The following is a 13829-nucleotide window of genomic DNA, read 5'->3' on the forward strand; positions in this document are numbered from 1 at the left end:
CCACCGCACCGAAACTGCTCAACTGCAGAGCTGTCAGAGTTTAGTTGGCTGACTGTGGCACTGCCTGACTGACTGGCCCCCCGAGTCCACGTCCACGTCCACGTCGAAGTGAAGTCCGAAAGTCCGTAAGTCCGTGTGTCCGCCTTCGCCCTCGGCGCGTGTTTTAGTACAAAGAAAAATTAAAAAAGAGGCACTACAAGAAGCCTACTGGGAGCACACTTCACTGGCTGAGCAATAGCGGAGAAACTTCAACTCCAATCGAATACAAAAACATCCAGAGCCCACGTCTGGACGGGACACATCTCCACATACGCGCGTGGCCTTCGATCGTTCGTTCCGTTCCGTTCCGCTTGTTGTATCATCCTGCTGCTGGCTGGTGGGTGCGTTTTTGTTTGATTAGCCAGCCAGCTAGGTGGGGTGGCGAGACTGCTGCTAGCACCCAATGTGGAGCAACTCATGATAGAAAATCGCGCGAATTTCGCTCTCCTCCGCCGTCGTCGTCTCCGTTTCCGTCTCCGTCTCCGTCTCCTTCGCCAGCTTCTTCCAGCCCCAATTCTATACTTCAATCCATACATAAATCTTAAACGCTCGGACCGACACACGGCAACCAAAAGGCCACACATACCGCCACATACGCGAAAAGTGAGTAAAAGTGCCTGACGAGTGGGGCGGGTGGCGGTTGCTGCTGTGGCAATTGCAGTTGCAGTTGCAGCTGCTGATTTTGATACGGGATGGGATGGGATGGGATGGGTTACGACTAAACGTTGGCTAAACTGTGGCTATACGGGCCATACGAATATATGAATGGATGTGGCTATACATATATGTGTATGCAGGTGTTGGTAATGACAATGGGGCTACAGGGAGAGGAAGAGCGAGAGAGCGAACGCGAGAGAGAGAGCGAGAAGGTGAGGCTCTGATGTATGTATAAGTATATGTACATTAAGATGGGTCTGCCTCTGCTCCTTTTGGGGGTTGCAAATGTTCTCCCATCTCCCCAAAACTGCCACCCACTACTGCGAATGTTTCGGTTTGAGTCCGTGAATGGTTCTGGTGGTTGCTTGTCTGCCAGCATGAGTGTGATTGTGAGTCTAAGTGTGAGTGGGAGTGTGTGGTGGCTGATTGCACACGAGTGGCTGGGATGAGTGTGGCTCGCTGTGGGGCTGTGGGGTTGTCTGTGGGTGAGTGCACCTTCGTAGTGTGCCACTGCTACTGCCTACCTTGGCAGCTGTTCGAAATGTAAATATTGACAAAGGTCTTCGGTCTAATTGCCGCCTGTGTGCCGCCCCACTCATCCACTCTGCCGCCGAATCGTGTGTTCCGAGTGCAAAAATATCTAAAAAATATCTAAATGCAAATGCTTCATTTTGCTCGGTCATCTCTTGTCTCTGGCACTTGCCAAAATAATTTAGCAGGGAGCACTCACAGATAGTGGCAGCTTCTTCAGCTGATTTAATCATACAAAATGTGAGATAAAATGTGCGAAATAAATCAATGATTCAATGGAAAAGCATACAAAGATTTTAATGGATGCAAAAGCTAAAGAACACAAATGAAAAAACAGATTTTATGGAATTTGTGGCACAAAACTTAAGGAAAACATTTTAGAACCTTTGGAGTACTTTGTTCCCATGACAGCTATAAGATATATTCAACCGATTTGTTCTTTTTTGTTTGTCTGAGTTATGCAGAATCATACAACCCAAGAGAGTCGCAAGTTTGGTTCGATTATCTTTGGTCATACAAAAGTTTTCCATACAACAACTAGCTTTTGATCATTAGTTCCTATGGCAGTTGCCAAAGTTTGTTTGGATTATATTAAGTAGCAAAAAAGATGTACGTGGAAATACTTTTATTTACGCGATTTTTGCTATGGCAGCCAAAGGATTTAGTTCAACCGATTTGGTTTATTTTCACAATAGAAATTGAACTTTGCAACGTTGTACTTTCCATGGAAGTTGCATGATGCATATGGGGACAGAATATAAATCCTTGTACCATATTTCCACAGAATCTTTCTTCATACTGTATAGTTATGTATTGATTTATGGATCCGTATGGATGAACCCGAGACATACTCTTAAATTGTACTTACTATTCCACCTTTTTGCTTCTCTTTTCTTGTTTGCAGCGACAATAATAAGTTACGGACCGACCAGGGGGCAGGATGCGCCGCTTGAATGATTGACCGCCTTCAGATTCGTCGCTTGGGTGCAGCTGCTAGAAACAAACGCGCAGGAGGAGGAGGAGGCGGTGCAGTGCAGGGCGTAGCAGCAGCAGCAGCCGGAGCAGGAGCAGGAACAGGAACAGGAACAGGAGGAGGAGCAGTTGCAGGTGCATCTGGTGCAGCAGCAGCAGCAGCAGCAGGAGCTAGTGGCAGTGCTGGTGGCAGCGGCGGAGGAGGAATCCCTACCAGCAGCAGCAGCGGCGGCGTTGGCGGCGGCAGCTTCCATTCCCGATCGCATTCGGCTAGCGGCATTAATACGCCGGCAACGGCCAGCACCAGCTCTTCCAGCGGAAACAGCTTGACCCTCCAGCAGCAGCAACAGCAACAGCAACAGCAACAGCAGCAGCATCCGCACGCAGCGCACGCTCATCCTCCACATTCCCATCCGCACCACCATCCACACCCGCATCCACATACACATCCACACCATCAACCGCATCCACATCCACATCCCCTGCACTCCCATCCCCACCAGCATCCACATACCCATCCCCATCCACATCCACACCTGCGGCACACGCAGCAGGCGGCGACCGGCAGCCAGTTCACCTTCAATCCCTCGCCCGGCAGCAGTCCTGGCAACGGACTGCCAGGAGCTCGCCAGGATGCGGCCAGCGCGCTCAACAGTCCAACGACCATTGTGAACTCGGGCAGCGGGAGCGGCGGCGGCAGCAGCACCCTCGCCTACGGGATGCAGCAGCCGCTGCAGCAGCAGCAGCAGGCCGGCGGCTCATCGACCACGGCGGCCCCATCCACCACGGGGCTAGGCAGCAGCCAGGCCGCCAGCAGTGGGCACAATAATGGCGCCGGACTCGGTATTGGTCTCGGTATGGGGCCGGCCGCCGGAGGAGTCGGAGTCGTGGGCGGCGGCGGCGGCGGTGGCGGTGGGCTCAATCTGCTCGGCGGCATCGGTGGCCTTGGCGGCATGGGTGTGGGCATGGGCGGCAGTGCCGCCGCCGCCGGCCTGGGCATCTGCGGTGGCATTAGCAGCACCGTCGGCAGTGCGGCCATTACGGGAGTGCCGCCCATCGGCCTGGGCATTGCGACCGGCATTGGGAACAAGATCATGCTGGGACGCAAACAGAGCCTCAAGGGCGGCGAGCCCTTCCTGGCCGACTACGGGCCGGAGGAGTCACTTAATGAGAGCGCCGACATCGAGTGGGTCAACAAGCTGTGGGTGCGCCGCCTGATGCGTCTCTGTGCCTTGGTCTCGCTGACCTCCGTATCCCTAAACACGCCCAAAACCTTCGAGCGTTACCCGTCGCTGCAGTACATCACATTCGTCTCGGACACGGCCGTCACGCTGCTCTTCACCGCCGAAATGATAGCCAAAATGCACATAAGAGGTGTGCTCCATGTAAGTACATTTGTTGCCGCATATTTTTGGTATCTTGAGATCTAATCCCGCATCCCATTATTGACAGGGTGAGGTGCCTTACCTGAAGGATCATTGGTGCCAGTTTGATGCTTCCATGGTGAGCTTTCTGTGGATCTCCATAATACTGCAGATCTTCGAGGTGCTCGAGATAGTTCCCAAGTGAGTGTGCTCCTTTAAGTAATACTTTATGCTTTATAAGCGAGTGCCAGTCGCGTGTGCTGATAGTCGTTGCTAACACTCGTTGCAGTCACTCGTTGTAATCACTAACTTTCATAATATATATTTTGTATCTTGTATCCCAAATTTAAGAGATATATCCATGTAATATAGCGAGTGGATACTCGTTGCAAACACTCGTTGTAAACACTCGCTGCAAATACTAATCTTCATTCAATTTCCTTATCTTATATCCCACATCCAAGAGATATTTAAGAGATATCCATGTGAAATATCGAGTGGTTACTCGTTGCAATAACTCGTTGCACTCACTCGTTGCAAACACCAAATTGTATTCAAATGTACATATTTGGTACCCCAAACGTACGAGATATAGCACAGACCATTTCTCACATACATTTCTCTGATTTCTTTAGGTTTTCCTACCTCTCCATTATGCGTGCCCCAAGGCCACTGATAATGATCCGCTTCCTGCGCGTCTTCCTTAAGTTTAGCATGCCCAAGAGTCGTATCAATCAGATATTCAAGTGAGTTATCTTCACATTCCCCAAGGACTACTAACTCTATACCGTTTCTTCTCTCTAAATAGACGATCGAGCCAACAGATATATAATGTAACGCTATTCTTCCTGTTCTTCATGTCCCTCTACGGACTGCTGGGCGTGCAGTTCTTTGGCGAGCTGAAAAATCACTGTGTGATGAACAATACCACATATGATCTGCTGGGCAGACCGTGAGTATTCTCTGCAATATATGCAAAATACATATTTCACACACAATTAATTGCGATTGGCTTTGCAGAGTTTTGACCATTAACTCGCTGGCCATACCGGACACTTTTTGCTCTATGGACCCAGACTCTGGGTATCAGTGCTCGCCGGGTATGCGCTGCATGAAGATGGACTTCCTTAGCAGCTATGTGATTGGCTTCAATGGTTTCGAGGATATTGCCACAAGCATCTTTACGGTGTACCAGGCTGCCTCGCAGGAAGGCTGGGTGTTTATCATGTACCGGGCCATAGATTCACTGCCGGCCTGGCGGGCTGCCTTTTACTTCAGCACAATGATCTTCTTCCTGGCGTGGCTGGTGAAGAACGTGTTCATAGCTGTCATCACGGAGACCTTCAACGAGATACGTGTGCAATTCCAGCAGATGTGGGGCGCCCGCGGACACATCCAGAAGACGGCCGCCTCGCAGATCCTCAGCGGCAACGATTCGGGCTGGCGGCTGGTCACCATCGATGATAATAAGCATGGCGGACTGGCGCCCGAGACATGCCATGCCATACTGCGATCTCCGTACTTTCGCATGCTGGTGATGACTGTGATCCTGGCCAATGGCATTGTGACGGCCACCATGACGTTCAAGCACGATGGGCGGCCGCGCTCGGTGTTCTATGAGCGCTACTACTACATCGAGCTGGTGTTCACCTGCCTGCTCGACCTGGAGACCCTCTTCAAGATCTACTGCCTTGGCTGGCGGGGCTACTACAAGCATTCGATACACAAATTCGAGCTGCTTCTCGCGGCGGGCACTACCCTGCACATTGTGCCCATGTTCTATCCGTCCGGGCTCACATATTTCCAGGTGCTGCGCGTGGTGCGACTGATCAAGGCCTCGCCGATGCTGGAGGGTTTCGTCTACAAGATCTTTGGACCGGGCAAGAAGCTCGGATCTTTGATTATCTTCACCATGTGCCTGCTGATCATAAGCTCGAGCATTTCGATGCAGCTGTTCTGCTTCCTGTGCGACTTCACCAAGTTCGAGTCGTTCCCGGAGGCATTCATGAGCATGTTCCAGATCCTCACCCAGGAGGCCTGGGTGGAGGTGATGGACGAGACAATGATACGCACCAGCAAGACCCTCACGCCGCTGGTAGCCGTCTATTTTATACTCTACCATCTGTTCGTCACCCTCATTGTGCTCAGTCTGTTCGTGGCGGTCATTTTGGATAACTTGGAGCTGGACGAGGACATCAAGAAGCTGAAGCAGCTCAAGTTTCGCGAGCAAAGCGCCGAAATCAAAGAGACCCTGCCCTTTCGCCTGCGCATATTCGAAAAGTTCCCCGACTCGCCGCAAATGACAATTTTGCATCGCATACCCAATGATTTCATGCTGCCCAAGGTACGGGAGAGTTTCATGAAGCATTTCGTGATCGAGCTGGAGACGGAGGATCCCTCACTGGTGGAGAGCTGCAAGCGACCCATGTCCGAGTGCTGGGAATCGAATGTTGTCTTTCGCAAACAGAAGCCCGTGCGAATTATGAACAAAACGGCGAAGGTAAGGGCTGCTGGCAGCAGTCTACGCAAGCTGGCCATTACGCATATCATCAAGTGAGTATTTATTTATTTACACAGCCAGACAGAAGGCTAATCCTTTGCTCCTTTCATCGCTTTAGTGACAGCAATAATCAACGCCTGATGCTGGGCGACTCAGCCATGCTGCCAGTGGTGGGTACCAAGGGCGGTGGTGGCCTCAAGTCGCAGGGCACCATCACCCACTCGAAGCCATGGCGTGTCGATCAAAAGAAGTGAGTAGCTGGGCCACGCCTGCCCCTGCGTTTGATGTGTGTCCACTACCAATCCACAGGTTCGGCTCACGTTCCATACGGCGCAGCGTTCGCTCGGGCTCCATCAAGCTGAAGCAGACGTACGAGCATCTGATGGAGAATGGAGATATTGCGGCCGCCCCAAGGGCCAATTCGGGACGGGCAAGGCCGCACGACTTGGACATTAAGCTGCTGCAGGCGAAGCGCCAGCAGGCGGAGATGCGACGAAATCAGCGCGAGGAGGATCTCAGGGAGAATCATCCGTTTTTCGACACGCCGCTCTTTCTGGTGCCGCGCGAGAGTCGCTTTCGCAAAATATGCCAGAAGATTGTTCATGCGCGTTACGATGCGCGGCTAAAGGATCCGCTGACGGGCAAGGAGCGCAAGGTTCAGTACAAAAGTTTGCAGTAAGTTCAGCCAGGCGGGAGTTCCCCCACGCCCACGCCCATGCCTACTCCCATTATCATTCCACCCAGAGATGGGGTGCTGACATTTTTGCTTTGCTTCCAGTAACTTTCTGGGCCTGGTGACGTACCTGGACTGGGTGATGATATTCGCGACAACACTCTCCTGCATCTCCATGATGTTTGAGACGCCCAACTACCGGCTGATGGATCATCCAACGCTGCAGATAGCCGAATATGGCTTCGTGATCTTCATGAGTTTTGAGCTGGCACTCAAGATACTCGCCGATGGATTGTTCTTCACACCGAAGGCGTACATCAAGGATGTGGCAGCGGCCCTCGATGTGTTCATCTATGTGGTGTCGACGTCGTTCCTGTGCTGGATGCCACTCAATATACCCACCAATTCGGCAGCACAGCTCCTCATGATCCTGCGCTGTGTGCGTCCCCTGCGGATTTTCACCCTGGTGCCGCACATGCGCAAGGTCGTCTACGAGCTGTGCCGCGGCTTCAAGGAGATCCTGTTGGTATCCACGCTGCTTATCCTGCTCATGTTCATCTTCGCCAGCTATGGGGTACAGCTATATGGCGGACGGCTGGCCCGTTGCAACGATCCCACCATACCGCGGCGTGAGGATTGCGTTGGCGTTTTCATGCGCAGGGTTTTCGTGACGAAAATGAAGCTGACACCGGGTCCCGATGAGTCCTATCCGGCCATGCTGGTGCCGCGGGTCTGGGCCAATCCCCGGCGCTTCAATTTCGACAATATCGGGGACGCCATGCTGACGCTTTTCGAGGTTTTATCCTTCAAGGGCTGGCTGGATGTGCGCGATGTACTCATCAAGGCCGTGGGTCCGGTAAGCATATCCTCAATCAGCAATCACCATCAGCCCTCTCTACCCCTCTAACACTTTTCATGTGCATTTTCTATCCATAGGTCCATGCCGTTTACATTCACATCTACATCTTCTTGGGGTGCATGATTGGCCTCACTCTGTTCGTGGGCGTGGTCATTGCCAACTATTCGGAGAACAAGGGCACTGCTCTGCTCACCGTCGACCAGCGACGTTGGTGTGACCTCAAGAAGCGACTGAAGATTGCCCAGCCGCTGCATCTGCCGCCGCGACCCGATGGACGCAAGATCCGTGCCTTCACCTATGACATCACGCAGCACATAATCTTCAAGCGGGTGATTGCTGTGGTGGTGCTGATCAATAGCATGCTGCTCTCCATAACGGTGGGTTTCTGCTTGCGAGGCTTAGGGCTGAGTTCCATGGTTTCGGCTATCATATTCTGTCTCTATTGTATCTGCAGTGGATCAAGGGCGAGGTGCATACGGAACGTCTGGTGATCGTCAGTGCGGTATTGACCTTTGTCTTTGTGGTTGAGGTGGTGATGAAGAATATTGCCTTTACACCGCGCGGCTATTGGCAATCGAGGCGCAATCGCTATGACCTGCTCGTCACCGTGGCTGGCGTCATTTGGATTATACTCCAGACGATATTGAGGGTAAGTTTTCAATGCCGCTGACACACTTTCAGCCCCACAACTCTAACCTTTGGCTACACCTGCTGAACAGAACGATTTGTCATACTTCTTTGGCTTCATGGTGGTCATCCTGCGTTTCTTCACCATCACCGGCAAGCACACCACACTGAAGATGCTCATGTTGACCGTGGGCGTGTCTGTATGCAAGTCCTTCTTCATTATTTTTGGCATGTTTCTGCTGGTATTCTTCTATGCGCTGGCAGGGACCATACTCTTTGGTGAGCGAACCCCCTCAATCCCCCGCGTTCTCAGCTAATATCAGCGCCTGTCTCTCTTGTGCACAGGCACTGTCAAGTACGGCGAGGGCATTGGCAGGCGGGCCAATTTCGGATCACCTGTTACCGGTGTGGCCATGCTCTTTCGGATTGTCACTGGCGAGGATTGGAATAAAATCATGCACGACTGCATGGTCCAGCCGCCATACTGTACGCTGGGCAACAACTATTGGGAGACAGACTGTGGCAATTTCACAGCCAGTTTGATATACTTTTGCACTTTCTACGTGATCATCACGTACATTGTGCTCAATCTTTTAGTGGGTAAGTCTGTGCGCAAACCTCAGCTGGACTGATCTGCTTTAATTTGATGTCAACTTGTAGCCATTATCATGGAGAACTTTTCGCTGTTCTACTCCAATGAGGAGGATGCCCTGCTCTCGTATGCGGATATACGCAATTTTCAAAACACCTGGAACATTGTGGACATACATCAGCGGGGCGTGATACCCGTGCGGCGGGTAAAGTTCATACTGCGCCTGCTCAAGGGCCGACTCGAGTGCGATCCGCAGAAGGATCGTCTGCTGTTCAAGTACATGTGCTATGAGCTGGACAAGCTGCACAATGGCGAGGATGTCACCTTTCACGATGTCATCAAGTGAGTCTCAAAAGGAGAGTCTGCCTTTGGGGTATTACATTTAATTTCAATTTCATTTGCAACAGCATGCTGAGCTATCGCTCGGTGGACATACGCAAGGCTCTGCAACTGGAGGAGCTGTTGGCGCGTGAGGAGTTCGAGTACCTGGTGGAGGAGGAGGTGGCCAAGATGACCATACGCACCTGGCTGGAGGGTTGCCTGAAAAAGATTCGGGCCCAAAACGCCAGCGTAAGCCAAAGAGAAATATATTTTTGCTATCCTCTAATTCTCTGCCACAAATAGAAGCAACAAAACTCCCTGATTGCTGGACTGAGGGCCACCAATGAGCAGCCTGTGATGCGGCCAAATGTGCAGGAGGATAAGGCGCCGATTGGGGCGGCGGATAAGTCAGCCATCAGCACCATTAGCGGTGCAGTGGCGGGCACCTGTCCGCCAACCAGCGATGCCTTCTCGCCCACCTTTAGCTCGACGGAAAACGAGGAGAAGGATGGCAGCAGTAGTGCCGTGGCGCTGCCACACTCTGAGCCAATTGCTGCGGTTACCACAGTGCCGTCGGCCGCACGTCATGTGATGGCTGTGGGCAAACGGGCCTATGCCCTCAATCGTTCCGACTCGACGGGCAGCTCGGCGGGCCGCAAGTTCCTGGCGCCCACCTCCAGTGATCCGCAGCAGCGCTCAACGCTGAGCGACAAGGAGAGGCTGCATATAAGCAGCCAGCAACGTAAGAAGAACTCGATGACCACACTGCCGCATGCGGGCCAGCTGGGGCAGCTTGGGGGCAAGCAACGGGGGCTGGGAGGCGACTCGGCCAGCAAGTCGGCCAGCTTCTTTGCCCAGCTGAACAGCGAGATTGGCCAGTTCCACTATCCGACAATAAACGCTGCAGCCGCCTACGGCCATGGTCTGGATCAGCACCAGCATCATCATCCGCACCATCATCAGCAGCAGCAGCACCCACATTCGCATCAGCATCATGGCGGGGCCGGTGGTGGTGGTGCCATCGGCAGTCCCTCGGCAATGATGAGCCAGATGATCGGCGGCAGTGGGGGAAAGCTGCTGCCATTCAACAATCAGGCGAATGCCGTCTACGAGGTGCACGACTGGTGGCAGGAGCAGGTACTCTGCACCCAAACCAGCGACGACGAGATCTAGCCCAAAGCCGTGGCCACAGATCACAGCTGGATTAGTTCGTGCAGTCCAATCGGAGCCTATTAACATTATAAACTAGTGGCCTAGAGTTTTATATACATAACAAAAATGCCTAAGTGTGTAATGTAAAATGTACATGTAAGAGTATCCGAGGCCTGAGAACGGTTAACACTTACCATTAATTACGATTACTATATATAGCTGATAGCGGATAGAGGATAGAGGGTAGTGGATAGCAGATAGCGGAAAGCAGATAGAGAGGATATGTATATGACGGAACAAAAATTACGAAAAAACACACAATTAGTTTCTATAATTCTGTTGTTGTTTGTGCGCTAGAATGGATCAGTCTTTGTTATAGCTAAAATATATACAAAGAGATATACAACATATACATACATATATGTATATAGTATATATATTATACTTATATATATACAATATATGCGCAAAAAGGAAGCCAAGTGCGAGGTACAGTGCAAATTTATATAGCGATCGAACGAGCGAGCGAGCGAAGGCATAGAATTTCGTCAACTAGCCAGCAAAACAATTCACTAAAACTAAAACTCTTATATGGAAAATTGTCAGAGAGAGCAACCCCCTCCCCCTCCCCTTATTCCAACGATGCCAATATTTATAATAAAAACAAATACTAGTTTCTAAATAGACAAACAAAACGTGCACGCTCGAAAGGGTGAAGACACCAACAAAACAAAAAACAAAAAACAAAAAAAGAACAGAAGTGAACCGACTAAAAACGAAAAAAACAAACAAAATTAGTTATGCGATTTATATTACACATAGCCTCATAATACCTCATAGCAAAACCGGGTGGCAGGCACTTGCTGCACCCCATACAAATACAAATTACAAATATACATACATACAATAATATAATGTTCAGAGCAGCAGCTGTTACAGGGTAACAGAGCTGTTAACAGCCTGTTAGCGTTCCCCTTTACAACTAACCCTGCGTTAACAGCCAGCTGCAGCGCTCGCTTACAGCTCTGCGTCAACAGCCAGTTACACCGAAAATAGTATAGACGCCACATGTTAATAAAATTAGTGTTTGCTCGAAAGCATACATACATATGTATATACAGAATAGATATATGTTGTCCCCTCAGTTGTACAGCCCTCTCTCTGTACCAGGGTGGGGCTGTTATCTTACCTCAGACCCTATTTTGCTGCAAACGTAACACCAAAGATCGTAAGCATTATAGATCATGTACGAGATATATACATACATACATAGCTGCCATAGGAATACCATACACCAGAATCGGATTGGGATGATTGGAAGATACGATTTTTAAATGAGAATAACTTTTTAGTTATTTCAAATGAAAGCGGAAAGTAAAGTAATTCAATCAAAGTTTACAAGTTGTAGAACCCAAAACAAAGTGTAACTCGTAAAGCGTAAAAATCAGATAAATCAAAACTGTGGGTTCCAGTGTTGTACGGAGTCCTATATAGAATCTATCTATTCAGATAAGAACGATAAGGATAGTAACTGCCACGAAGTGTAAGCCTTCATTAATTACTTTAAATTGAATTCGCAACGCACAAATGTTTGCAATAATTGAAAAAATATATAAAAAATATAAAATTAATTGTCAAAGCACAACAACAAGAAAAACAACATCAAGTTCGAAGACTGTACCCGTGTGAAAAGAAAACAAAAACGAAACGGATAACAAACTCTTTTTCATTGCAATAAATCTATGCAAGAAAATATCTTAAAGTAGAGCGAGAGAGAAAGGGAAATCTAAGGTGAATTTAATTATAGGGTGACGTATTCACCGCATCTGCTCTCTGCTGAGAGAATGAGTTGAAAAAGGTCGTCGCCATATTACTAAATTCATCTTAGAGGATAAAACACACATCGTTATTACTTATTGTACATTAGAAGCCACCATCGAAAATCGAAGCAAAATAGTATCAAGTATTTTGATAACAAATAGGGAAAATTGTTATAGGGAAAAAATACATGCATAAATAATTTACTTTCTTCGATCGGTTCGGAGAAGAGAACAGCCTTTGCTCACTCTGTCGAGCGTGCACTGTATACAACACAGAGAGACATACAGACACACACAAAAGAAACATACAAAAATAGACAGAAACACACCAACATACATGCAACATATAGAACGAGATGCCTATTATCTATTAGGATACCAATACATAAGAGTATTTTGTGAATAGCGAAAGAACAAGAACATGAACAGCTCAGCACAAATGAATATTAAAGTTATTATTATTATTATTATTATTATTATTACTCTCTTACCGACAAAAAATGTTGCCGTAAGCAAAATGCTAAATGCAAAATGCAACCACCACTACCACCACAAAAGAAGCGTAATAAAACAAATCGTTGAAATTGCAAAACGTTTTAAAAAAAAAGAAGACGACTTCTCATCAATGGGTGGGTGTGGGTTCAATGGGTCATGAATGGCTGGAACGTCGCTGTCTGCTTTGAACGTGAGCCCTTGGGGCCCTGACCGTTGGCTTATGCAAGCCAATTGGAAATGAAATTGGGCAAGGGGATGGGGAAGGGGCGGCTGACAGGCTTATGGAATCCGGAGCGTGCTCGGGCCTGGGCAAACGCATCCGAGCCAAGGGGATCGAGGTAACACTTTCGTGACGTCGTTGGAATGTAAGTTTTAGCACAGACCCAGGGGCGGTAGATCCCCTTTAAATATGGAAACTGAGCGGTCGGGAAACTCAGTATCGAGGGTGTCGCTCGAGTGCACGGATCGCCACTTACACACACACACACACACAGGACACAGAGTATACAAAGCTGGCAAAAAGAAAAGGCAGCAACACGTTGACAAGATGCAACTGTTCGTCATTTGCCTGCTGACGGCCACTACAGCCGCCTTTACCCTCTTTGGCCCGCACATTCGCATTGTCCCAGGTGCGAAGCCCAACGAGATCGTGCTACACTTCCGCAACCCGTGCAATAACAAGACCAGCATCACGACCCTAAGGCCACCGCCGCCACCCTGCCAGCAACATCCCACGACGCCGGCATGCGAGCACAGGATCACCAGTCCCGCACCCACGAAGACTCCCTGTCCGCACGGCGAGACAACACCACATCTATGTGGCACCCCAACCACCCCGCACAATGACTGCGAACACCACACCACAACTCCACATGACTGCGGGCCGGGGCCCACAACAAGCAAGGCAACGACCCCAAGGCCAACATTCGAAACCACAATACGGACAACGCAGAAACCCACAACGACTGCCAAACCCACCCAAACAACGAAGCCAACGACTCTGAAACCATCAGACACGACCACTTCTAAGCCCACAGATGCAACAACGAAGCCAACGACTCTGAAACCATCAGACACGACAACTTCTAAGCCTACTGCTGCAACAACGAAGCCAACGACTCTGAAACCATCAGACACGACCACTTCTAAGCCTACAGATGCAACAACCAAGATAACGACTCTGAAACCATCAGACACGACCACTTCTAAGCCCACAGATGCAACAAC

The 13829-nt window shown here is 49.7% G+C and overlaps 2 protein-coding genes across 3 annotated transcripts in view; both read left to right on the plus strand.

Annotated features, from left to right (window-relative positions):
* Nucleotides 1-49: 49 nt before the first annotated feature.
* Nucleotides 50-11896, plus strand: LOC117590415 (sodium leak channel non-selective protein). 2 transcript variants are annotated; one of them, XM_034283015.1, is made up of 16 exons: nt 50-642; nt 2132-3584; nt 3652-3764; nt 4199-4309; nt 4372-4515; nt 4584-6116; nt 6182-6313; nt 6400-6738; nt 6842-7592; nt 7673-7972; nt 8050-8244; nt 8315-8501; nt 8568-8822; nt 8883-9156; nt 9222-9384; nt 9439-10308. In XM_034283015.1, exons 2-16 carry the CDS (start codon nt 2181-2183, stop codon nt 10306-10308), a joined length of 6771 nt encoding a protein of 2256 aa, XP_034138906.1. In that variant the 5' UTR covers nt 50-642; nt 2132-2180. The 2 variants fall into 2 exon arrangements, with proteins under 2 accessions (XP_034138906.1, XP_034138905.1); XM_034283014.1 differs by having other exon boundaries at nt 51-642; nt 6373-6738; nt 9439-11896.
* Nucleotides 11897-13134: 1238 nt separating this feature from the next.
* Nucleotides 13135-13829, plus strand: part of LOC117590419 (salivary glue protein Sgs-3-like) — a 5090-nt gene continuing 4395 nt past the window's right edge. The window contains exon 1 of the mRNA XM_034283026.1: nt 13135-13829. Within this exon, the coding sequence (XP_034138917.1) occupies nt 13150-13829 (680 nt within the window). The 5' untranslated portion in view covers nt 13135-13149.

This window comes from Drosophila guanche, unplaced genomic scaffold, assembly GCF_900245975.1.
Source record: "Drosophila guanche unplaced genomic scaffold, DGUA_6, whole genome shotgun sequence".
In the NCBI taxonomy this organism is placed as follows: Eukaryota; Metazoa; Arthropoda; class Insecta; order Diptera; family Drosophilidae; genus Drosophila; species Drosophila guanche.